General features: G+C 36.8%; 2 protein-coding genes across 2 annotated transcripts in view; one reads left to right on the top strand and one right to left on the bottom strand.

Annotated features, from left to right (window-relative positions):
• Positions 1–6,375: 6,375 nt before the first annotated feature.
• LOC137262284 (tetraspanin-8-like) overlaps positions 6,376–27,885 on the top strand; it is a 133,744-nt gene continuing 112,234 nt past the window's right edge. The window contains exons 1-2 of the mRNA XM_067800098.1: positions 6,376–6,407; positions 6,728–6,777. The gene's annotated coding sequence lies outside the window, so the exon portion shown is untranslated. The remainder of the gene's footprint in view (positions 6,408–6,727; positions 6,778–27,885) is intronic.
• Positions 19,632–26,863, bottom strand: LOC137260724 (uncharacterized). Its single transcript, XM_067798307.1, has 2 exons — positions 26,850–26,863; positions 19,632–20,592 (listed from the first exon to the last, which is right to left on the bottom strand). Exons 1-2 carry the CDS (start codon positions 26,861–26,863, stop codon positions 19,632–19,634), a joined length of 975 nt encoding a protein of 324 aa, XP_067654408.1.

Genomic DNA, 27,885 nt, shown 5'->3' with positions numbered 1-27,885 from the left:
AATTTACCAAAAATTCAGATGCTTCCTTTTGAAATGGAAGTAGTAAGACTTGACCCGGATCCAAACCTAGGAAGGATAGAGTTCATGGGCGTAGTGGTAGATTGAAGCTGTGTGCATCCTTTAGATAACGGTTCCATTCATGAAAACTACTGATTATCTGGAGATAACTTCATTTCTTTAAAGCTTAGCTCAAGCAACTATATAATGACATTTGGAATTTTAAAAAAGAATAATTAAATAAAATAAGCAATTATGAAGCATTCTGTACATATGAAGCTCTGCTGAAAGCCCAATTTTTCAAAGTTTAGATGATGTTTTTTGAAAAATATCTCAGTAAAGAAGAAATTAAGATTTCTTTCTGTCGTTGCAAAAACATTGAAAAGAAAAGAACGTTACCAAAGCCCATTTGATATTGTGTTTGTATCATGCATGTTATTAACGTAATTCAGAAAAAAAGTTTGCCACTATTTTAATTGATCTATTTTAATAAAGTGCCTGAAAATACAAGGTCTTGGTCTGTGTTCTGAGAAAATGAGTAAGCGAGTATGGTTTGTACCCATTGTATCCATGTGGGAAATTGAACACGGGCCTACAGCATGACAAGAGGACACTTTAACAACATGACTAGAACCCTGCTCCGTGAAAATATGCTTCCATTATTTCAGAATTAAACCACAGAGGCAATAACAAAACTTGTTATATATTATACCTGATATACGGATACACAGGAAAAATATTTCAAGTATTGTTTATAAAGCATATTGTGGTAGGCTGCTAATACAGTGCAGTCTTAGTTGTCATGCCTGTGCCTAATGAAAAAATAGTGGTAAATGTTGGAATAATTCTTTCTAAGGCCAGACTAATTTTATTTCTTTTTTACAGATGTGCTGGTCTAATTTTTTAAAGAATAAGAAAAAAAACATTTTCCCTGTTCTGTAATAATATCCTAATTTTTTATTTTTGGTTAAAATTGTAAACTTACAAGAAAGTATTTTTTAGATTGTTCATTGCTCCATTTAGTTTTAAAACGAATATTACTTTGACTGGTATTTTTTCCCCCTGTCTGAAGGTTTTCTGAGGACAGTAGTCTATAAAACATAAAAATAAAATAGGTCTGCCCTAATAAATATATATAAGTCATGTACAAAGTAATTGCAATAAAATTTACTGTTGAATGAGGAGACATTGACATTGCCCTAGCTATGATGATAGAAAGTATTCTCCCCTCTGATGCTATTCCAAACGTTATTCAATTTGTCCATTTCCAGCACTGCAAAAAATATGTTTCATCATATAAAAACAATGCAATATCTACATTGTCCTTGTTTGTTCATAGTCATACAGGTGTTTATCACATAGAGTGGTATAAATGTTATAACATAGCACCTGTCTTGTAGCTTTTATTGCTCGCACTCTTACCAAGTGTTATGACATAACACAATAGCCCAGCCATACATTAATGTGCATCTCATTGCAAACAGATGCAGAACACTGATCTCATCTTGCTATTTTCACAATGAAGGTAATCGTAGTGTATACAAATGCCATGGCAACAGTTTTGGCAAGTGCTTGAACTAGGGGACAATGTAAGGGGATCTAGCTAGACTGACTGAACATTCCATGTTTATATGGCTGTGGGTGGAATCTCATGAAAGTTGATATAATGTGATGGTAGAACCTGCAAAGATTGACTACAGTACTAATCAAAGATAAGTGACATTATCTGAGTGTTGTGGTGATCAGTGATACGGATCTCACGAGACCTAGAGAGGGTATATTCTATGTTTATATAGCTGTGGGTGGAATTTGGGTGTATTGTATCTTAGCAAATATCACACTACATTACAAGTCCTGCATACCTTTTATTACTTACATTTTACAAAATCTAGAAAACCCAGGGGTAGGGGGGGTAGCCTTATGGTTCAAGCATTTGCTCGTCATGCAGAGGACCTGGGTTCGATTTCCCACATGGGTACAATGTGTGAAACCCATTCTAGTGTCCCCCGTCCTGATATTGCCGTAATATTGGTAAAAGAGGTGAAAAACCATATGTATTCACTCTGGCAAACCCAATCAGAGGATGCAGAATATTTTATGATACACCGCTGACAGCTGGGACTCAAAATAATAGCAACAAATACAGAAGTAAATGGGATTCAGAAGTAAATGAATGTATATCTGATACTGACTGGAGATATGTCCATAGAATTGTTGATGTCAAACATTAATGAGTGAGTGAGTTTAGTTTTACGCTGAACTCAGCAATATTCCAGCTATATGGCAGCAGTCTGTAAATAATTGAGTCTGGACCAGACAATACAGTGGTCAACAGCATGAGCATTGATCTTTGTAATTGGAAACTGATGACATGTGTCAGACAAAGTCAGAGCGCCTGACCACCCGATCCCGTTAGTCGCCTCTTATGAGAAGCATAGCCACTTTTTATGGCAAGCATGGGTTTCTGAAGGCCTATTCTACCCTGGACCATCACGAGTTTCAAACATCAATGATGTCAGTGCAGTGATATAATTGCAGGTTTATATAATATATATATTATAAAGGCTATCAAAAATGAAATTGATTGAAACAAATGATTGTACTATCTGTAAAACAATTCTTGAAAACATTAATACAAGTATCTTATGAATGTGACATTGCCAAAAAGATTTGGTATAATGTTATTACATGGATTCGTCATAAAATGGGCACCTTTCTTCACTTTGATAAGAAAAGTCTTAGGGTATGATCTGGATACCCAGAGAAAAGAAATGAGGGGTTCAGCTGCATCATAATTACCACAAAATGCAGTATTATCAAAATTAGATTAGCAAATAGACATCCAACATTTCACATATCAAAGCGGATATCCAAATGTCTTGAAATAGTCAGTTATTCACTGTATGTGTTGTAAATGAAGCAAGTTTAGATTTCTTCATGTTCTGAAGCTGGGGTCTCCCTGGGGTTCCTTTTCAATTTAAATGGATTTGTTTGTTACTATCAAACTGCTCTTAGAAAGGAATGAGGGAACACATGGAGGCACGAGAGTTCCTTTATTTGTTTCCACAATTTCGCTCCGTGTGCAATACATGCATTGTGAAGGATCCTAGAAAAGAACAAAGGAAGACTTCTACCTTCATGTGATCTCTTGATTGTTTCTAGGAGAAACTAGTGTTAGTCCAGTTGACGTGGACTTAAAAATGTTTGTATATATTTTCAAGGGGTTGTAGTAATTGGTTTTACTTTTATCTGGGATATATTTTTGAATTGCATGGCTAAGTAGCTACAACTGTCTCCAAATGATCTGAATTCGACATTCTGTGGATTTTAATGCTTGCATTGCTTGTGTTACATAGCAGTGAGTATGTGCATGATTGGAGAGCACAAACAGTTTTAGTGGTAAGGTGGATGACCAGTCACTGTCGTGAGAAGTTTTATTGATGATGGAAATCCTGAAGTTAAGTTATATAAAAAGCAAACAAACATCAAAATTATTTACCTAAATCATTAATACCGCTTCAGATAAAACATTTAATTGCCTATATAGCAAGAAATAGCAAGCGAAAAGCCATTAAAATCAGTCGTCTGCTTGTGATAGACAATTATATAAATAGGCTACATGATCACACCATTCCTCTTGAGGGCAGAGCAAACAGTATGCCTCATCATCAGAAACCAATACGAAAAACGCAGATGTAGAGATGTATTGTTTTGCTAAAAGGATATCATCCTTTTTTCTTGGAAACTCTTGATCTTTATGTGTGAAATGGGTGAATATATCCTTTATCACTCAAGGTTAGTAAAATAAAAACTTTAAATGATATTAAAGATAGAAATGACATTTTTGTCCTACATTGTTAGTGGGATACATGTATATGATAGAGTTCGGTGGTGCAAATTATGTTTTATGAGGGGAGAAAAATACTTTTACAATGATCACAAAATTACAGCAAATCAATGAATATAAGAAAGTTGTTTCGGCCTTGGCCTTTAGCAAACTAGTCACAGCGTACTAAAATCAGTTTTTATCACTGTGGTGTACAGTAGTATGTAGTTGAGGGATAGTTATATTTGCCGCAGACTGTATGCAGCTTGACATTCTACTGCAACAGCTACCATAGTAAAGGAAGATATGCCAAATAGTTTGTGTGAGTAGCGTAGATATTATCAGAGCATACTATCATATTACATACTGCTTGCAAGGTAAGCCATTTTGTCTTGTCACTCCAGATAGTCACCTTTTGTTCCTTTTTTGTCATCTTCTGAGTTTGAATTAATGAAATTGAAATGATCACTGGCGTGCTTGTAAAGAGACTCAAGACTTGGCCCTACTTATTAACGGTCTTGTATCCTGTTGTGGAGATACTCAGTCATCACCGAATGCCAGGAAGTCGAGGCACATTGTTTCAGATGATGCAACTGATGTTAGAATCCTTATTTGACAGACCGTGAAATTTAAGAGCTACAGAAACGTTATTACCAAAGAATGTCTACTAATTCTAATAGTGATAACATCAAGTAGTTCCCTCCCAGATGTTTGAAATTCTACAGCTCTGTGTCTGAGCTTTAACAATAACAAGTCTGAAATAGTCTCCTGCTGATATCCATCCATACTTGGAATTCATTTGATTGGTCTGCCATCCATCCATCCATCCATCCATCTGTCCATCTTTCCATCCATACACACAGACACACACACACACAGACACACACACACACACACACACACACACACACACACACACACACACACACACACACATACTTTCTAAAATTTGTATAGTGCTGATGTCCAGTTAGTTTTAGGATTTTTTTTAGTACTTGGTTTACAGATCTGCCAACCAAAAATGTGAAGAAATTAAAAAAAATAAATGCTTATACATTTCTTTTCTGAAGTTACATGCTGCCGACCTGTTGAAAAAAAAGCAAGGTTAGTGAAAACGAATAATAGAAAATAAAATATAACAAATTGTACCTTTTGATTATTCCCTGAAACCTTTTTTGTGTTTTGTGTTTTGTGTTTTGTCAGGGCTCATAACACCACGATATACTCAAGTATGCATCTCCATATTAGCTTTTTGTTTCTTTTTTCCCTCTTCTAACCAACCTAATAATATTTTTTTATGGAGATAATGGTTTTAATGTGCAATAAAGACTTAGACTTCGTGGACAAGTTCTTGTTTATTGTATTATGTTGTTGCCCATAAATTGGTAATCTTGTTATCGACTCCCTAACTTCAAAAATGCTGATAAAACAATCACAATTTAAGTAAAACTTTCAACTTTCAATGTTACTGTTTGTTTTATAGCATCTTGTTAAAGCTCACCTTACCTCACCTGACCTTGCCTAAAGTTGCCTGACCACACCTTACCTCACCTGACCTTGCCTCACTGCTCTTACCTCACCTAACGTCATCTGCCCTCATTTCACCTCACCTTACCTCACCCAGCCTAATTTCATCTCACCTCATTTCACCTCACCTCACCTCGCATAACCTCACCTAACTTCACCTCACCTCACCTCGCGTAACCTCACCTAACTTCACCTCACCTCACATAACCTCACCTAACTTCACCTCACCTCACCTCACCTCGCGTAACCTCACCTAATTTCATATCACTTTACTTGTAATCAGTAAATGTGTTATAACACATTTCATTTCTAACTGTTTAGATTTATGGAAGTTAAAACAAATAAAAAAGGAAAGCTCAGAAGAATTCCACTCTAATCACATATGTTATTATTGCCATGATATGAACACTCATCTCACGATGACCCAAGCAGATGGCTGACAAGCCTGTCATGTAAATAATGAACTAAATAAGACAACAAATTGGCTTAATTAGTTAATTAATTTTCCATGTGATGTTAGACTAAATTGATGCATTACAAGCAGTTTGTGATACAGAGAAAGTGTTCTAACACAAATAGTCTGCCCTTTACAACGGTTTGTATTCGGGGACATTTCTCAGAGGACTTTATGAGCCATTCATCACCACAGGCATATGACCATCTCTTGACTTGGCAAATAAACTGGTCTCTAAAAGCAGCCTCTCGAATTGCCAAGAGAAGGGTACAGCAATCAGCCTGCATCAATGTTGTAGTTTCTCTGTTTTATGTTGAGAGGTAAGGGAAAGCTAAGCTTTGTTTTATTTTGGGTGTTCAGAAGAGCGTAGCTCAACAGAATCTGGTTTGAGAGGCAAGCCGTCAGGTGGTGTGTTGTCAGACAATGACATATTGCACGCGCTCAGTAGACTGGTAGGCGAGTGAGGTGTATATGCCCTTTTATACCAAGCCAGTGAGTAGCTACGGAAACCGGCTATCATACATTTTCTGTCACTGCTTCCCAACAGCAAACACTACAAACCACCTGGTCTGGTAACACAAAACCAGGAATTATTCCAAAAAGGTAACCATTTGTTTGTATTTTACAAATGTTGGTGTATATTTTGTTGAGGTGTCTAAACGGCATGAGGATTGTTGATTGTGGGTTCAATGTGCTGAGAAAACTATTAAGTCTGGGAATGGTGATAAAACTATATTGAGTTTCATGGCTGCTATTTTTTTTCTGTTAGTATTTATTTTACAGTGATACGCCTGACTTCTTTGGCAATTTATTTTCTTCAAACTGAGGGTTAAAGAAGAATTTATGAATAGAAGAAACAGCTGAATTGTGGGTATTGGTTATCAAGAGTTCCACTGTCTGAGTCTTCTCTATTTGTATTCCAGAAGCACTGGTGGAGTATTGACAGAATCAGCAGACGTGATTGTATTTACAGGTAGGATAACGTACAATATCACATAGGGTATTGTACCCTAGGTAGTTTGTTCCAACAAATACAACATAGGAATGACTTTGCAGTGTGATACATGTTGCCATATTTGCTGTTTTTTTCAGTTTCTTTAAGCTTACCTCGGGTAGTTGTTCCACAGAATATGCCTTACAAACGTGACGATATATAGGATATATATATATATGTTCTAAAGACATATTTGTCGAACAACCAACTGAATGGAGGAAAATTATAGAAATTCATAGACATTTCACTGAAATTTTGAAAGTTTCCTCCATTTGAGAGGCTGTTCAAGAAATGTGTGTCTTAAGAAAAACCTACCACTGACTGTTTTTGCTTTTTCTTAAAATTTGTTTTCGCTTGCCCTATTTATTTTCTTTCAGGCTGATGAGGGAATATGTTTTGTATTTTATGGATAGGTGTTTTTTTTTTAATTGAAATTTGTTTGTACCTAGAATATTCTTGAAACATCTGACAGGAATGATCTGCTTTTGTAATTGAACATGTTATTGATTATTTTGTATCTTTTCTTGATGGTCATTTATGGGCGCCTTTTATGAGCTTGGATTTCGTTTTCAGTATTATAACGAATATGTGATTATTTTTATCTATATGCAAACTTTTCTCCATATCTCCTGGGCTTGTATTTTGGTAAACTGACACTATAAAGACGTGGAAGATGTTTGTATTTATTTGATTGATGCAAAACCTGAAACTGTCAGACTATCATTATGTAGTTTATGTTTCTGAAATCAGATTTTAATCAAATATATTTGGTCGGTTTCTCTACTGTGATCCAAAATTGCCACCATTATCTACAAATGTACAAGTTTATCTTGTCAATGACACGAAAAATAGTGCTTAATGAAATGATGTAATTCATAATGTTTAGTTGGTTGTTAAGGAACAATACTAAAATTGCTTTTTAAAATAAATTTATTTATCATATATTTGTGAAGCTTATGAATCATTTTGACAGCTAGATGACAATACAAAAGTACTGAGACTGTTATTACGCCCTGTGGTTCCTTATACTTCATTGTTTCTACAAATATGACTGCACTTGATACAATGAGCATAGGAAGCACTTGCATAAATTCAAAGCCAGAGGAGTTCTTTTGTCGACATGACCATGGAAGGCTGACAAGATTAGGACTAGTTGTTTTATGTCGAAAGACATGGTCCCACAAGAGAATGCATATTTGCTGATGTAGTTATTTTTTTTAAATACAACATTTAAATTATTGAAATATTTAACTTGCAAACTATGTTTCATATTGAAATGACTTGACTGTTTCTTGAGCTTTCCCAGATGTTTGTAGTTTGAAATATTGTGACTCATTTTCAGATCCATGGACACATGTCATATCACATAGTTCAATCATCACAATGCTTAGTGTATATTATTTAACCCCTTAAGCTAAATATAAAAGTGAAATGTTTCTCTGGCATCGGCACTTCACTTTTATTTGTGAACAATTTTTTATTGCCATTTTAAAAAAATGAGTTAGACTTTGATCATCCATTTGTCCACTATAAGAATGAGTGTCTAAAGTGTGACTGAATCTACAACTCATTAACACGTGCTGAACTTTCAAAGCTGTAAGAATGAAGATTTTATGGATATCAACTTCTTTATATGAGAACACAACGTTTCGGAGTTAATGCTTACTCCTTCATCAGGTGATCAGTAAGCATTAACCCCGAAACGTTGTGTTCTCATATAAAGAAGTTGATATCCATAAAATCTTCATTCTTATGCATTTCACTTCTAAATGCCCTTCAAAGATTTCAAAGCTGTATTTCTGAGAGAAAAAAAATAAAAATGTGTTCCTCCCTCGTCACTTTTTCCTTCTATCAAAAATTAAAAACACAGGTCCTACTACTCTCGTCAGTTTTGAAAAAAAATCTGTCCGAGAAACATTTACCTTTTTTATGCATCCTATGTCCCAAAGTGTACATCACCATATCCCCCAGCACATCATCAAATTTGATAGTGTAGATTACCATATCCCACAGCATGTCATCAAATTGATACTGTATGTCATCACATCCCACAGCATGTCATCCCATCCCATAGTGTATGTCATTGTATCACCAAACATGTCATCATATGCTGTAGTGTATGACATCATATCTCACAGCATGTCATCAGATCCCATAGTGTATCTCATCATATACCATAGCTTGTCATCACATTCATACTGTATTTTATCGTATCCCACAGCATGTCATCACATCCCATAGTGTATGTCATTGTGTCCCAAAACATCATTTCCCATAGTATGTGTAATCATATCCCATAATGTATGTCATGACATCCCATAGTGTATGTCATCACATCCCATTGTGTATGTCATCACATCCCACAGCACGTCATGTGTGTTGACCCATGAAGGTCCCCAGGGTAGAATAGGCCTTCAGCAACCCATGTTTGCCATAAAAGATGACTGTGCTTCTTGTATGAGGCAATTACCGGGATCGGGTGGTCAGGCTCACTGATTTGGTTGACCTGTCATCGGTTTCCAATTGCGCAGATCGATGCTCATGTTGTTGATCACTGTATTGTCTGGTCCAGACTCGATTATTTACAGACTGTCACCATATATCTGGAATATTGCTGAGTGTGGTGTAAAACTAAACTCACTCACTCACTGACTCACGTATGTCACTGTATCCCAAAACATGTCGTCATTTCCCATAGTGTATGTCACCATATCCCATAGTGTATGTCATCATATCCAACAGCATGTCATCACATGCCGTTGTTTATGTCATCACATCCCACAGCACACCATGATATTCCAAAGTGTATGTCACTGTATCTCAAAATGTCATCTTTTCCCATAGTGCCACATCCCATAGCATATGTCATAACCCATTGTGTATGTCATCATAACCAACAGCATGTCATCACATCCATGTTTATGTCATCGCATACCACAGCACATCATCCTATCCCATTGTGTATGTCATTGTATCCCAAAACTTTTCCCATAGTGTATGTCATCATATCTCACAGTGTATGTCATATCCCACTGTGTATGTCATCACATCCCATTATATGTCATATGCTATGGTGAATGTCATCATGTCATCACATTCCAAAGTGCATAGTATTATTTCCTCAAATGTTGTGTCATCATATCCCATAGAGTATGCGATTATGTCCCATAGTGTTTACCATGCATACATATATACAGTACTGAATACATGTACATATATATAGTGTGCCCACACATGCACCAATCACTAACAGTAACTCGTTTCTCCAATGATGAATCATAAGTGAGTGAGTGAGTTTGGTTTTATGCTGCTTTTAGTAGTAGTAAAGTCATACCACAGCTGAAGAAACCAGAAATAGGCTTATCATATTGTACCCATGAACGGAATCAAACCAGGATCTTTGGCATGATGAACAAGCACTAAAATCTACTAGACTATCCCCCCACCAAGTGACAAATCTTAAGACTTTCAGAGATCTTCTAAATATTCTGCAGGCTTTATGTGGGCTCTCTTTAGCTGTCAGCTGTCAAAAACAAGTATTCTTTTTTGAATGTTACATAACCCAACTTATTTTAAACTTGCATGTGAAAATTTAATGTCACACTGTCAATATTCCAGCCATATATATCACGGCCTGTCAAACTACAACCTAAATATCTTAAGACATTTATACTCTGGCCCTAGTCTTTTGTTTAATGGCCAGCAGACTCTTTTACCAATTTCCTGTAATAATCTTGTCAGTGTCATGATAATTAAATATGTCAACTTAGTTTCTAGACAATAGTTGACTTTGATGATTGTCTGCACGCCGCTTCTAGTCAGCAGTTTATATTTCTGTGTCTGGCGCCAGAGGATCTCTTGTCAATCACACTTCCGCTAATATGCAGTTGGTGGTATGTAACATATTGACCTATTTATCAGATATGACAGTGTTGGTGCATTTTGAGATTCAAGTCTGGTTCAAGGTGATAAAATGTATAAGAAGCGAATTATTGTCATTGAAAACTAAATTAGTTACATTAAGAAATGATTTGTGTCTTCTGATTCTGTTATCTGAAGGTTTTTTTCTTATTTACAGCTGCATTTAAATATCTTTCTGGATAAAAACATGTTTACACATGAAAACTGCATTTGACAAAAATCAATTATAAAAATATACATAGGCTGAAATCAGTTTGAGAAAAAGGTCTAACACCTGTATGGCAAACAACATCTAAAAAAAGCACAATTCTTGTTTGTTTCAGTGGTAACCACTAAAAATCGTGTATGTGTACTTTCTTTTGATCAGCACTGTATATGACAATATTAGCATGTATATAAGCATTATGAATACATAGATATTAATTGTTTTTCCATACTGTTTTCCATTTTCACAAATCATAAAGGTCAACAGGATTATTTGTTGGCCTGAATGTTCTGCTTGTGTTTTCATAGTTCCGGATGCAGACTTAATTAACACCGACTTCCTTGGTCATGTCCTACCACAAATACTACACGGCTGGTGGGGATTTCAGATTTACACTACTTGGGGGTTCTCTTCTAAAATGTTTAGGTTTGGGGAATAGAAAAAGAAAATGGATTTCAGAATGTTAGCTTTGTTCAGCTATTGTGAGTGTTTTTAATTCTAAATCAGGAATACTATCTTGACCAATTTAGATCTCAAAAACATTAACGATTTTAAACATTTCTATTTCATAAACTATATTGATGGTTTGGAGTGTCTGTAATTACTGATAAGAGTAGAAATAGAGTGACTGAGTATGGTTTTACATCACTTTTAGCAATATTTTAACAATATCATGTCTGGGGACACTAGAAATGGGCTTCATGCTTTACCCATTAGGCTACTCCAGTGCTCTAGTAGAAATAGACAACTTCCAACTTAAATTACAAACTTAGATTGTTTTAGTTTTGGAATTTATTATCAGAGACCATGTAATATAACTTATTATGTAATATAACTTATTATGTAATATAACTTATTATGTAATATAACTTATTATGTAATATAACTTATTATGTAATATAACTTATTATATGGTCTTTGATATAATCTGTTGAGGAAACAAATTTGTCATTTGAACGAATTATGCTAAAACTGTAAAGAAACATGACTTTAGTACAACATGGCAGTAAATGATATTTATATTACTCTGTATTCTGGTTATCTCGACATTGGCTTAAAAGTACTGTTATCTTCTAACCTTCAGTTGTACATTGCCATTTAGAAAATACCAAGATGGCCTTCATTTTGTGTATCAGTATCGGTATCATATCAGTATGGCATGTCTGTAAATCAAATCAAATGCATCAAATTATGCACAGTCCTGAGATAGCACACCAGTTTAGCAGAACATCATGATAAATAGCTCAAGCTGGGCCTGGTTCTGGGAGACCTGTTTGGGGCTGTGTCTTCACAGCCATCAAGGTCAGGTTTCTCTGATGGAGAACACTGTTCAAACAAACTGGAAGATTGGCATTCATCGTTATGTGAATGTACAGGTGATTAGGGATGACGTTACAGCATGTGTTCCTCTCATTCCTGGAAGCTGGGAGGTATCCTTTCGCGAAACCCTGAAAGGGGTAGGCTGATGTTTGTCCCAGAAATAAACTATCATATCTAAAAATCATGTCTATGAGAAGAAAAGCATACTGAACAGCGAAAGAAATGCAAATGCATTTTTAAATAGAAGACATAAACATGAATACTTACTTTAATGAGATTTCATTTTTTATAAAATTGTGTTTCTTTTGCTGTTCAGAATATATTATTCATATAGAGAACAATGCTAAGGTTAAAATGCATGGAGCTGAGGAAGTTTAGACTTGCCGAGGCTTTCCAAATTTCAGCTGGACATGATTCTTTATTTAGTCTTGATGAATGTTAAGTTATATAAAACAAAAGGGGGAACATTGGGTGATCTTATCTAGACTTGAGTCAAGCTTACTTTTTAATTTAGCCCAGTTGGATGTTCAGCTCCAGAATCATGATTTTCGCAATATTCCAGCAATATCATTTGAGACGCCAGAAATGGGCTTCACACACTGTACCCATGTGGGGAATCGATCCTGAGTCTTCGGTGTGATGAGCAAATGCTCTAATCACGAGGCTACCTCACCTCATTTGTGGTGATCTTGACTAGCCATGTATTCTGTATTTGCTGTTGATGTATTCGTTACAGTCAGGGGGAATATAAGAGGAAAAGCTAAGATGTCAACTTTTTATGGATGACAAATTCTTTGATGTGTGTAACGTTTCAGGGGATTGTTTCATGAAGCTACCTTTACTAAGGTTAACCTCAACTCCCATTCTTTAACACTGCACTAAGGTTACATTAGTGACTTTCGATCACCTTAGTGTTTTGTGAAAAATTAGTTATCTCTATGAGGTTGTTATGCTGTTTTGGGGAACATGATCCACAGATCTTAGTCATGGCATCTAAATTGCGTAGATCGATACATGTGATGACAATCACTGGATTGTCTACCTACCATGAAGATCCGAAGATCGGTGTTAGATTTGGTTTTCAACAAAACTTGTTGACTGGTGTTCACCATGCCTACAGTTTTCATCATAGATCTTTCAGATACAGTGGAAGCTGTCAAAACTAGCACCTGTCTAATCCAGCAAGTTGTCAACACTGGCATAAAATCTAAGTCCCTATTGTGCCTTGTACATTTAGCATCAGCTTTACAATCCAGCACATTGTCTAAAACGGATGATTTCTTCAGTCCCATTGAGTGCCAGATTAGACAGCTTCCACTGTATGTTGTGTTAAAATTGTTGTTTCTTTTGGGATGAAAGACTTGAGAGCTTTAGAGATTGTTTGAGTTGGGCACAGTTGTTAGAGAACCTAAATGGTTTCAGTTGTCAAAACACACTTTACATGCAAATTACATGGTTTGTATGTCTAGACCAAATTGTGTGTTTGGATTACTTTTAATTCAATTGTTCAAAATACCACAGGTAGTTTTCCAGTAGACTTTGATCATGGGTTCAAATCCCAAATTTGCCTTGATGGTCCTTTTTTGTCAAACTTTTGTCTACTAAATAAAACAGTACAAGCAAATTAAACAGAAAAAATTATTTAAGCTGTTTCTAGCATGCTGAGTTTAAAATTGTGAGCATGATATAGTAAGTGAATGAGAATGATTTTACACTGATTTTAGCGTTATTCCAGCAATATCACAGAGAGGGACAACAGGAGGGGGCTTCACACACTATACTGATGTGGGGAACCTATTCTGGAGCATTGGCATTTTGAGTGAATGCTTTTATCATAAGGCTACCCCACTGTAGCAGAAATGCAGATGAAGATGAATTGATTACCAGTCAAACGGAAACTTTTGACAACCTTTCCCACCTCCCTCCCTCCCTCCCTCCCTCCCTACCTACCTACCTACCTACCTACCTACCTACCTACCTACCTACCTACCTACCTACCTACCTACCTACCTACCTACCTACCTACCTACCTACCTACCTACCTACCTACCTACCTACCTACCTACTGGGAACTAAACAAACCTGCTAGAAAATTATAAATATATTAAGTATAATTAAAATGGATAGCCTTCAACTTTGATAACTAGCAGAATAAGAATTCCACAAATCCTCTGGACAAATTTTTGAAGCCTGTTTTCAAGGATGTTACTCGTGTCTGAATATAGTGCGATACAAAAAAAATCCCAATATTTTAGCAGTCTTTCTAGTTTACCACCTTTTCCAGTTCCATGATATTTCATCACTAATTATTTTCACCTGACTTTCAACCAGTACCACACGCATGACGTGATCTCAGGGGAATATGGCCGCCAGTTGGCAGCCATATCTATTAGGGCATCTAACCAAAGCCACATGGACAGGAAGGGAAACAAGTCTCATATCCGAGCTGTGTTTTTTCCCTTATCTTTTGTCTGGTCATGCTTTCTGGATCTCCCTCATCAAAGAGTTACAACATGTTGTACCACCTGCATCAAGTACGGATGGCCAGCTACATTGTGAACCTGAGGAAGTCATCTTGGCTGCGTTTTGCAGAGTGGGGTTATTAACTTGAGGGGGAATATTTGGAGCCGTGTCAGGTATTTCAAATAAGCAGGAACGTGTGAACAGGTGAAAGTTGCATCATTGAAAATACTGAAAATGGGTTGATTTTGGCATATTATTGTATTTTCTAGGTAAGGGCAGCAATCTATTTCAAGCAGTTGAATTTTGTTTTCTTAATTGATGTGTGAAAAAAACATCTTTAAATTGTTTGAAAATAAATGATGTCAGTTTCAAATTAAATTAATCAGGAAACGTAATCATACATTCATTTATATTTATTTCACTGTTTTAACACCACCTTTATCTGTATCGTTACTATGTTATGTAACATGAGAAAATTGTAACATGAATTTGAAATGTGACTGGAAAAAAGCACTCTCTCATGACGAAAACACTTTAGAGCCTAAAACCAAAGAAAAAAACAACACAACTTTAAGGACAGACAAATCTTTGTTTATTTAATTGATATTAGCAGGTGGAGATTCAGTAAAACTTAAAGAATTATATGGTAATATCAGAGGTGAACATCTGATTTGACAGTGTCAATTCGGCTCTGTTTCAATTCCTAAGTCACTTATGGCAGTTACGAAAAAACCCCCAAAGACATGCTAATACAGCTATGAAATAAGTCCTTATTTGATTGAATTACCAGTGCAAAGAATTTTTTGTGAAAGTAATGTGGCAGTTAAAGTTTACAAACTTTAAATACCTGACATGAAAATATTTATGGGATGTACTATTCACATGAAACAGTTAAAAATATGTAAACATAATATAAATAAAATGTTTAATGTACAAGAACAATCTTACTTAGGTTCTTACATTTTGCTAAGCTTACATTTAAGACTTTACTGTTTACCATTATCAAGCTAAAACCTTCTTAAAGTCATGTATATGTGTTTGGTGTTTGCCGACAAAACCCTTTCCACATTCGCAAGAATGCTTCAACTGCCAGGCTACGCCGACACCTTCTGACACAAGTAACTGAGTTTAGTTTTATGCCACTTTCAGCAATATTCTAGCAATATCATGGAAGGGGACTGCAGTAATGGGAGTCACATATCATACACATGTGGGGAATCAAACCCAGGTCTTCGGTGTGGCAAGCAAACGCTTTAACCAGTGGACTACCCCACTGATGTAAGAATAGCTGTGTTATGATTAGTGGTTAGGACTACAGGATCAAGGGCTTTACGTAGTTTCACGCCTTCCTTGCTAAGGTCATATCCAGGTTTAAATATGTGATGGCATTACGTCAAGTCATCAGTATGCTAGTTTCAACAAGACTGTAAATGTCACGTCAGACAGTAGTAAAAGTAAGATAAAGAAGTAGAATAAAAAAGTTATGTCTGAATGAGTGTAATTATTCCATTGTTGTGACAAAAAATGTTTGACACCTGAACGTGACCAACTTCGAGAATGTTATCATTTATGATGTGGATTGTAGGTATCATATGTTAATTAGCAGTTTTTTACATATAATCTAGGTTGATAAATTGATGCTGTACTTAGGAGCTATAAGGGACGCATAAATATGACAACATGTGACAAGATATGTTTGTGTATGCGGTTGTTGTTTCCAGCTTTGCTTCAGGGAGGTGTCACAAGAGAAGGTCCAGGATAGAGTACTGGCCTTCAGTAACCCAGGCGTTTTGTAGGAGGTGAGTGACAGGATCGGGTGGTCAGCCTTGCTAACTTGATTGACACATGTCATCAATTCCTAATTGTGCAGATCGATGCTCATGTTGTTGATCACTGAGACATGTCATATCCCAATTATATCGATTGATGTACACGTTGTTGATCTCTTGGATTGCCAGGTCTAGACTTTATTATTTACAGACCTGCACTAGGTAGATGCAATATTGCTGAGTGTGGAGTAAAACTAAACACACTCACTCATCTCACGGAGGTGTGAAACGTCATCAAGCTCTGTAGCACGCCTGAAATTCCAATTCTCAAGATGTCGGATAAAAAAATTCTTATGAAGACATAGAAATTTCAATATAATAGACATTATATGAATGAACAATTTTTTATTGCCATGAGAGCAATGTTTCGGTGTTGTTTTTCACATCATTATCAAGCAACCTATGCATAGAGGGGAGAATAGGTGAGTGACTGAAATGTCACTCTCACCACAATAAAGAAGTTGATCATCCATATATTGTAACCCTTGCCTTTCAAAGAAAATATAATAAACATAGTTGCTGTCAGTGAAGTATTATTTTCATAACAGAAATATTTACTTTCAGCCTAAAAATATGTTAAATTATCAAAATTTTTCATTTTTCATTTCACAGCCACAGCTTCCTTTCTGTCATTCCAGACTCAATTTTCCTTTCCCATAGTTTAGGTGGGCAGGAGGATGCAGGGTACACCTTGTGCTTCATGAAAGAGGGATATTAACAACAGGTTCTTCTTAGTTAAAACGATCCATCGTTAAAAATTCATGATTCAGACCTTTTTAGTAGGGGTAGCCTAGTGGTTAAAGCATGTCATGTCATGCTGGAGATCCGAGTTTGATTCTCCACATGGATACATAATCCATTTCTGGTGTATTCCCTGCCATAATATTGCAGGAATATTGCTTAAAGTGGCCATATCTGCTCACTCACTATAACCAGCTAACCTTCACATATGTAGAGTTTTGGTGAATTTTACATTTAATTGCCTTAACTGACAGCTTAGTAAGCAACCCACTAACCTACACACAGATGGGAGAGTGTGTGTTCTGTACAAGCTTACCGTGGCAGCTACTTCTGTACGTGAATGTTGTTTATTTTGTAAGAAATGTAGCTGACTGGCCCACTTTCAAAGGATACTGTAGGTCCTACCATACACTGTAAAAACAGAGTGTGCAAATCAAACTAAAGCAATACGGAACGTAGTCTGGTCCTATCCAATGGTTTTTGACATTATATATATTTCTATATAGCATTAGTATTATTGGTCTTTGCAATGGATGAAGATGTTAGTGACTTAATTTAAGCAGCACTGGATATATAACAAATTTGTTAGGTACATAGATTTCTCATAATGTACTGTAGTCAAAAGAAAGTGGTACTTTTCCTCAAGAACATTGGCATTACTGTTCATTTAAGTCCATTCCTAGTATTGGATTCCACAAAGTTTGATTCTGACATGGTGGAACTATGTTCTCTCTCTCTCTCTTTCTCTTTCTCTCTGTTTCTCTGTGTGTGTCTATCTCTCCTCTCTCATGTTTTTACAAATTATAATTACCATCCAGTTCTATACAGGAATTTTGTGAAGACTGCTTTACAGCCATTTGGCTGAGATCAAAGTGTAATGTCTGTACTGCCACTTTGTCAGACAGTGACCCAGGCAGCCAATGTAAGTCTGAGGTGAGAAATACTTGGCAAACATTCCCGAGTTGTGCTTGACGTAAGAGTTGTTCTCCATGAATGTTGATAGAGGTTAGATGTTGTAATGTGTGACCTTTACCAGGTGTGCTGCACTCTCAGGTAATCTTGCAGCGTCCTTGCTGTGCTGGGATGGAGGCGGTGCTTGTCTTGTATATGAGGGCTCAAAACTTAGAAACACAATTTTGAGTAACTGATCATTTACAGTGATTGATTGATATTAGCAAAGGGGGTGGATGTTTGATCAGTGTAATAGTGGAGCTGATTCTCAATGATAGCAATGATGATAGCATTGATGACAATATTGACAGCATTGATGACATTGTTCCTAATAATACTGATGCATTGATGACAGCATTGATAGCAGTAGTGACAATATTGATAGCATTGATGACAATATTGACAGCATTGGTAACAGCATTGATGACAATACTGACAGCATCAATGATATTATGCCAATAATGACAATATTGATAGCAATAATGACAATACTGATGCATTGATGACAATATTGATAGCATTGATGACAATATTGACAGCATTGATGACAATATTGATAGCAATAATGACAATACTGATGCATTGGGGACAATATTGATGGCACTGAAAACAATATCGACAGCATTGATGACAATATTGATACCATTGATGATAATATAAAGTATTGATGACAGTTCTGATAATATTGATGCTGGCACTGATGGCAGTATTGATTACAGTAGTGATGAAATGATGATGATAATATAAAGTATTGATGACAGTACTGATAATATTGATGCTGGCATTGATGGCAGTATTGATTACAGTAGTGATGAAATGATGACTGTATTGAATGGATGTTATTGTCACTGACAACAGTACTGGATACAGTATTGATGATTATAGCATTGATGACAATATTGGTGTATCAATGACGGCATTGTGAATTGTAGGGATGATAGTTGTACCAAACTAATTCATGACTGAAATGCTTTAGACACGGCATTGGTGGAAAAAGTGGTGACAGCATTGGTGGGGAAAGTGGAGACAGCATTGGTGGAAATAGTGGCTACAGCATTGGTGGAAAAATAATGGTGACAGCAGTGGTGGAAGTAGTGGCAACAGCATTGGTGGAAAAAGTGGAGACAGTATTAGTGGAAATAGAGGAGACTATGTTGGTAAAAATAGTGATGACAGTATTGGTGACAGCATTGGAATTAGTGGTGACAGCACTGGTGGAAATATTGGTGACAGCATTGATGGAAATAGAGATGTTAACAGTAGTGGAAATAATGGTGACAATATTGGTTGAAACAGTGTTGACAGCATTGGTGGAAATAGTGGTGACAGTGTTGATGGAAACAGGTGACTGTGTTGGAAAGAAGAGTTTTATGACAACAGTGATAGGGTGAGGGAGCTTAGTTTTACGCTGCACTGACAGCAATATTCCAGCTATATGGCAGCACAGTGATAGGAATAATGGTGATAATATTGCTTAAAATGATGCTGACAATATTGGTGGAAATAGAGATGACAGCATTGATTGACAAAATACTGGTGAGAGTATTGGTGGAAGTAGTGGTCACAGTTTTGGTGGAAATAGTGATGACAGCATCGATTGACAAAATACTGGTGAGAGGATTGGTGGAAGTAGTGGTCACAGTTTTGGTGGAAATAGTGATGACAGCATTGATTGACAAAATACTGGTGAGAGTATTGGTGGAAGTAGTGGTCACAGTTTTGGTGGAAATAGTGATGACAGCATTGATTGACAAAATACTGGTGAGAGTATTGGTGGAAGTAGTGGTCACAGTTTTGGTGGAAATAGAGATGACAGCATTGATTGACAAAATACTGGTGAGAGTATTGGTGGAAGTAGTGGTCACAGTTTTGGTGGAAATAGTGATGACAGCATTGATTGACAAAATACTGGTGAGAGTATTGGTGGAAGTAGTGGTCACAGTTTTGGTGGAAATAGAGTCACTGTGTAGGTGGAAATAGTGATGAAAATATTGGGGACAGTACTGGTGGAGAACATTATTGGAAATAGTGGTGACATCATTGATGGGAATAGTGGTGACAGCATTGGTTGAAATAGTGGTGAAAGGGTTGGTGGAAATAGTGGTGAAAGGGTTGATGGAAATAGTGGTGACATCATTGGTGGAAATAGTGGTGACAGCATTGGTTGAAATAGTGGTGACAGCACTGGAAATAGTGGTGACAGCATTGGTTGAAATAGTGGTGACAGCATTGGAAATAGTGGTGACTTCATTGGTGGAAATAGTGACAGCACTGGAAATAGTGGTGAAAGGGTTGATGGAAATAGTGGTGACATCATTGGTGGAAATAGTGGTGACATCATTGGTTGAAATAGTGGTGACAGCACTAGAAATAGTGGTGACAGCATTGGTGGAAATATATAGTGGTTACAGCACTGGTGGAGATTGTAATGAAAATATTGGTGGAAACTGTGGTACGGAAAGACAGCAGTAGTTTAAGAACCAATAACAATACTGGTCATATGATTAATAGTTACTGTATTGCTGATAGTATTTATGCCAAAACTTGAAATCTTTCTGTTTCTGTCAAGTCAAGGACAGAAAATTATGCCTTTTCTGATATTTCTAGATTCAGTTGTTAAGAAACTTACAACCTCCAAATTCCCAAATTGCAACCACATCATTTCGAACACAACTGAGCGGATGTGAACACGTCCGATTTATTCCCTCTGTAGCAGGCAACACTTATGAGATTTCCTGCCTGGCTTGTTTTCTCCATCACGGAGAAGTGGCTCTGATACTACAAACACTTGGGTATTCCATGATGTATGGGAAATATACTACTCAAGTTAACTAAAGAACACTTGTTTTAGTTTTTCAGTTTCACAATAATTAGTCATTCATGACAAAATTTCTCATCTTTCTGTAGTCAGGGAGACAACACCTGATTCTTGATGTTTTAGCGCTGAAGACCCAGGTTTGATATGATATTGCTGGAATATTGCTAAAAGCAACATAAGACCCAGTTCACTCCCTCACGTGATGTTATAGGTAATTTCTCATGTAGTGATTAACTGGACTAATCTGAAAAAAATTACTACCAGGACACCAGACTAATGCTTTGTCGCTGAATGTATATAATTTTGATAGTAACAAATGTACGCTTTTGTAAAGGAACCCCAGTGTTTTGGGAGATTCAGAACCTGAGGAAATCTAGACCTGATTCATGAACCTGAGGAAATCCAGACCTGATTCATGAACCTAAGGAAATCTAGACCTGATTTATGAACCTAAGGAAATCTAGACCTGATTCATTTAGGGATTTAACACTGCAGGGAGGGCCAGGCTATACAGAAAATAATATGGTTCAGGGACTGTGAGACAGACTAGCAGTACATGTGTTGTAGGGTCCCATTCTTAATTCAGAATTGCAGATGGGCGATTGAGTGAGTTGTGTTTTACCCCACTGTTAGGGCTATTCAAGCAATGTCAGCGTAGGGGGGATCAGAAATGGGCTTCACACATTGTACCAACATGAGAAACTAAACTCATTTCATAAGCTTGACAAGCAAACACTTTAACCACTGAGCTACTGCACATGATGCTGAACTACCAGTTAGATAGCAGCAATAGAGAACCAATCCCATTAACTAAACAGTAAACCAAACATGCATTCATTATCTCCTAGAAACAGTTGTAATTGTGAGTTTGTCTTAGGTGGCCAGTGTGATACGCTAGTGGCCTATATACTGCATGGACTGCAGCAATAGGCTTTGTTTACATTGTGTCACACGATCATCTTTCATCTTCATCCCCAGTCTGAGTTCTGACATTTATGCCAACAGCCCATAGTGTGCAGCATACCAAGTTTTTACCTGAAGCATACCAGGTTTGAGGCTGAAAACATTTCATCTGGTGAGCTGCCTAGTTTAGATTCTTGTATATTTTCCTGTGCCTGTGCTTGACAGAATTGTGTCAGCTGTATCAATACCTGGGGCTAAATTGGTAAGTTTTCGTTGTACACTTGAGAGATGTGTTTTACAAACGTGTATTACTGCTGGATAGTAAACAAGAAACGGTAGGTGTGTTTACTAATTTATTGCTTACATAATGAAACATTTTTGTTTGTTTATTATGTTGAAAAAAGATACCTGTTTTAATGATGCATGTTGTAATTTGACAAGGTTTTGTTTTCTGTTTTGGTGACTGTTCGTTGATTCATAAGATGTTACGATTTAATGCTATTCTATTCAGATTGTTCTTATGGAAAACAATAGTGGGTGATGCATAGGTGGAAAACAATAGTGGGTGATGCAGAGGTGGAAAACAATAGTGGGTGATGCAGAGGTGGAAAACAATAGTGGTGATGCAGAGGTGGAAAACAACAGTGGGTGATGCATAGGTGTGCACCTCCCCTTTTGTTTTGAAAGTTTGTGGAATGACCTTTGAAACACTCCCTGAAATGAAATATGCACCCCTTTCTCAATAAGCTGTATCCGCTCTAAACAGCTTGTCTTATTTTGTGACTCCCATGTTTGGTACAGATTCTTGTTCCATTATCTAGCAGAAATAATTCCAAGAATTAGCTTCTAAAATGCCACTCAAAGATTATTCTATTTAGGGAGAATAGACTGAAATTCCATCATTTCTTTTGATTTGTGTTACCATGGTTTTGCGAGTTTGCCTTGGTTATTTTTTCCTCGGTGAAAGAATCTAGATTTAGGAAACAAGAAACGACAACTCTGGTAAAACCAGTGTGAACTGTATGATTCTGAATATATCATGAACATGTGTTTTTGATTCACTGTGAAAAAGTGAACATACCAATGTTCGCAAAAAGGTGTGTATACTGATCCACCATACATGTGTAGATGCAATTTGGTGGTTCATGGCAACATATGGTACAAGTCAAAATAGGAAATTACTCAGACATATGTTTTTGTCACTGATGCTCCACATTCAGAAATGTCTTGTAAAAGGTAATGAAAGCTTAACAGGGGTGAGGGAGTTGAATGATACTCTTCAAATCTTCATATAAAACATGCTGATTGTATGCTACCTCCAACATTGTGCAATGTAGACACCAAGGGGTCAACAGTAGGAGCATCAATCTGCACAGTTGGTAACTGATGACATGTGTCAAGCAGGTCAGTGAGTCTGACCACCTGATTCCCATTAGTCACCTCTTATGACAAATATAGTCACCTCTTATGACAAATATAGTCACCTCTTATGACAAATATAGTCACCTCTTATGACAAATATAGTCACCTGTTGTTGATGACCTATTCTACTTTATATCTTCACGATTCTCTGATCTCTGACTTTTGTATGTGTTCAACTACATATGTGTTGTGTGTGTTCCTTAGTACTCCCTTAAATTTATTGATTGTCCTTATAAAGTCCCTAAAAAGACCTTAAATTTGATGGCTGATAATCTGTATGAACCTGTATTGTCTCACAGTCATTTCAGCAAAACAGGTTAAGTCAGACCCCTGCTACTCGGAGGAGTAAAAGACTCCAGCAGAAATGTGAGGAATCAGAGATAGCAATCTGAAGGAGGGAGGAACGGTAGATAAGGATGCTGTTAACACAAGGTAGATAAGGATGCTGTTAACACAAGGTAGATAAGGATGCTTAGTAGTATCAGGTGGAGCACCATCTTTCTTTGAAGGAGGCTGAGAATAATGAGTTAAAATAGGTCTTCTAGAACATTTTGTGTCACTGTTTGTTATCTGTTAATGGTGATATTACTTGCCTTTTATCAGTAACTTTAAATTTCAGCTGGTTGCAGTGTTATCGTTTTGTAAAAATTAAAACCTAAAAAATTAATTAAAAATTAATACAATTTATTAATATTAATTATAATAAGTATTAATTAAAAATTAATTAAAAACCTAAAATTATTCATGGACAGGTAATTTGTATGACTGTCTATCCCAGCCACTGGCTGGGAACATCTTGCAAATATCACATCTGAATAGACATGAACAATTTATAAAAAAATATTCAGCTTGCTAATGATGTTTGATGGTGACTTGTCATATAACATAATAGGACTGCCCTGGGCTGTTTTAAGCTGTATGGCCTTGAACAAAAGGGTAAACATTATGTTTTGCTTTGCCTCAAGTCTATGTCTAGGAACTGGAAGCAGATACCTCTTTCAAACTTGTTTGGTTTCCAATCGCAACACAAGCGAAACAAACACAAAAATGAAGAGTCATAAAATTGACAAGGATAGTATGTGTGCCAAAAGTCTAAAACTGTTAAGAACACAAATGTAAGAAATATGAAAGATATTTGGTTGTGTGTTTCAATGAGAAAAATGAAATCTGAAGCAATGTACTTTGGAGTTGCAAAACTTTTCAGGAGCTCCATTTTCATCATCACCATTTATCATAGGACTGCTGGTATGAAAAGTTGATGGAGCTAGTGGGTTGGTTAGCCCAGTGAACTGTGTGTTTGCTTGTCACAGGTGCTAGTCAGGGTTCCTTCACTGACATGGTTAAATTCAGACCCGAGGTGAAGAGAGTTTAAATGTTGTGTTCATGATTAATTTCTTTGTGCATGTGTGTGTGACAGTCTGGACAAACCCAGACTTATGCTGGTTTTGTAATAGAATGTATATATATCTTACCTCACACATAAATGTTGTTTTTTGTTTGGCTGAGTGCTGTTCTATCATTTTCAATGTATCCCAGCTTACAGGCGAGTAACATTATCTACATAACATTAAATCCGACATTAGATACTGGAAAATGTCAACATCTAGGCTTTAATGGAAAATGTAAGTTTCCAATGTCATTTTATCATACTTCGCTCATAAATATCATTTTCTGATTGGCTGAGTGCTCTTCAGTATATACAATATGATTCAAAATTATTGAGAATAGCTAAAGCATTTCATATTATTAAATGAGAACAAATCAGATAAAATTGAATGTATTGTGAAAGTGAACTGACCTTTTCATGTTGTGTAGGTAACGATTTAATATTTTATCAAGTCTCCTTGAGCTTCACGGCACAGTCTAAGACGGGTAGGCATACTTCCTATCAGAGAGGTTAGTGTCTCGTGAGTTATGCTGTCCCAGTATCGGACCACTTCTCTCTTCATGTCTTCAATTTTTGTCAATCTCTTTTGATTCACACATTCCTTCATCATCCCCCAAATGTTCTCAATGGGATTTAAGTCAGGACTATATGCAGGAAATGGTAAAGCAGTCACATTTTTCTCCTGAAACCACTGCTTGGCATGTTTTGCGGTGTGTTTAGGATCATTATCTTGCTGCAAAATCCAGTCATTTCCATAAAACACATGTGCACTTGGAAGGAGAAAATTATCTAATATGTTAGTGTAGCGTTGACTTGTCAGATTTCCCTCAAAAACACACTGCAGGGTCGTTCCTAATAAGGATATCCCTCCCCATACATGAAACTTTGGGCTGTATTTAGGTCGTCGATACAACGGTGCTGACGCAGACTTTGTCCATATTTTCACATTATTGGGATATACCCATATTGAGCTTTCATCTGTAAAAATCACATTTTCCCAGTCAAAGTTTTCATGTGCCAAACACCACTCAACACACCTGTCTTTATGTTTTTGTTTCATGAGAGGAGAAGGAATTCCAGTCTTTTTCTCCCATCCAAGATCAATCAAATTTCTTCTAACTGTAGATTTTGATACAACTGTTCATCCCCTTTCTATCATTTCATACCTGATGTTGGAGATGCTTGCCCTTTGCTTTTTAGACGCTAAAATTCCCAGCCGGACGCGATCTGAGAAGTCCAATTTTCTGGGTCTCCCTGCTCCTTTCTGGTGCCCCAAATCCTTTCCCTCTTTAAAATTCTTCCTAATCCTATACACAGTAGAAAGAGGAGTTCCTGTTCTCTCTGCCAAAGTATTAACATCATCAATTCCTTGATTACACAACTCAAACATCAACCTTCTTTTATCTTCAGCAGACATTGTTGACAGTGCTGAGGAAAATGACGTCTGCTACAAAATCAGGGGAGGTAACTCTAATTGTACTATACTCAGTAGGCCAAGATGAGTTACCTCCCTTATACCATTACTTAGTTTTAAGTATCAGTGAATCAGTTGAGGTGTTAGGATAGCTCAAAGTAAGAGGAAAAATTCTCAATAATTATGAACCAGACTATATGGTGTACTTGCTTACTAGCAAGTAACATTTTCATTGCTGTGCTGGGAATGTTAAACTCATTTGGAACTTGGTGGTGGTAATTTATCTTTGATAACATTGAATCACGTACTATGCGCGGAAATTCTAGATGTATTGCAAATGCAAATTGATGGGAGGGACAAACAATAGAAAGTTAACATTGATGTGTTTGGTTAGATAAATACATTGTTCACTGGTCCCTCAGGGCCCATAGGTTGATGTACCCTTTGGGTTCAGGGAACATGCACAAACATTGAGGATACATAAACCCATGTCCTCCTTGTGACCAGTGTACAACTTACAATGTTCACTATATCCCATGTCATGGTTTGTCTGAACTCAGAAATATGTCAACTGCAGGCAGACCAGTCAGGGTTGACTCTTCAACAAAAGTTTGTGGCAAGTGTCTTTTTCTGTGACACAGATGGAGATTAAACCACCATCTTAGTGCTGTCCCTACCTCCTGATCTTCATTGTAGCCTAAATTGTATCTGTTTGATTCCAAACTCAGTAAGTAAGTGAGTGAGTGAGCTTTACACCACACTCAGTAATATTCCAGGTATATGGAGATAGTCTGTAATCGAGTCTAGACCAAACAATCCAGTGATCAACAGTGTGTTCATCTGTCTATGGCACTGGGATATGATGACAAGTTAGTGAGCTGGACTAACCAATTCTGTTAGTCACCCCTTACAAGAAGTATTGGTTACGGAAGACCAATTCTAACCTGGATCTTCACAGGTTACCCAACTCAGAAATATTCTTGTAAGTCCAACCTAACCATGGGCTCCTTTCACAAAGCAGCCTTTACTAAGGTTAACCCTTAACTCCCATTCTTTCACATTGCACTAAGGTACCTTAGACCTAGGTAACCTTAGTGCAGTGTTAAAGAATGGGAGTTAAGGTTAACCTTAGTAAAGACTGCTTTGTGAAAGGAACCTTGGACTGTGTACAAAGCTATGCTATCTAGCTGTCATAACACTTTGTGCAATGGGACTTTACTCCAGATAATGCTGACAGACAATGAGGGTAACATCAAATACCATCTGTTAGTGTCTATTGGTATGAATAGAGATCCCCCATTGACTCTCCAGGTTGAATCTCTATCCACTTCACCATGGATGTAATCTGAAAACCTCCTTGTTCTTCATCTGAATCTGAACCCAAAGGATTCCAGTTTTCCCAATAGACTTGTACAAGTCTGTAATGCTACAATTATTATTTACAATGATTATTTTGAGAAAATATAAACTAAATGAACAAGTTAAAATGCTCTTATAAATGCAGCGATGGGGTAGTCTAGTGGTCAAAGCGTTCACTGATCATGTGAAGACCTGCAGTCAATTCCCCATATGGGTACAATGTTTTCCCTGCCATAACATTGCTGGAATATTGCTAAAAGCCACGTAAATCTAAACTCACTCACCCCTTCAATCCCTTAAGCCACTGGCATCAGGGCTTAGCATTCTGTCGTGGCGCAAAGCTTCCCCTGCTGG

The sequence above is a fragment of the Haliotis asinina genome, chromosome 14, assembly GCF_037392515.1.
Source record: "Haliotis asinina isolate JCU_RB_2024 chromosome 14, JCU_Hal_asi_v2, whole genome shotgun sequence".
In the NCBI taxonomy this organism is placed as follows: Eukaryota; Metazoa; Mollusca; class Gastropoda; order Lepetellida; family Haliotidae; genus Haliotis; species Haliotis asinina.
The sequence above is the reverse complement of the archived record's forward strand: the minus strand, read 5'-3'. Positions and strand labels throughout refer to the sequence as shown.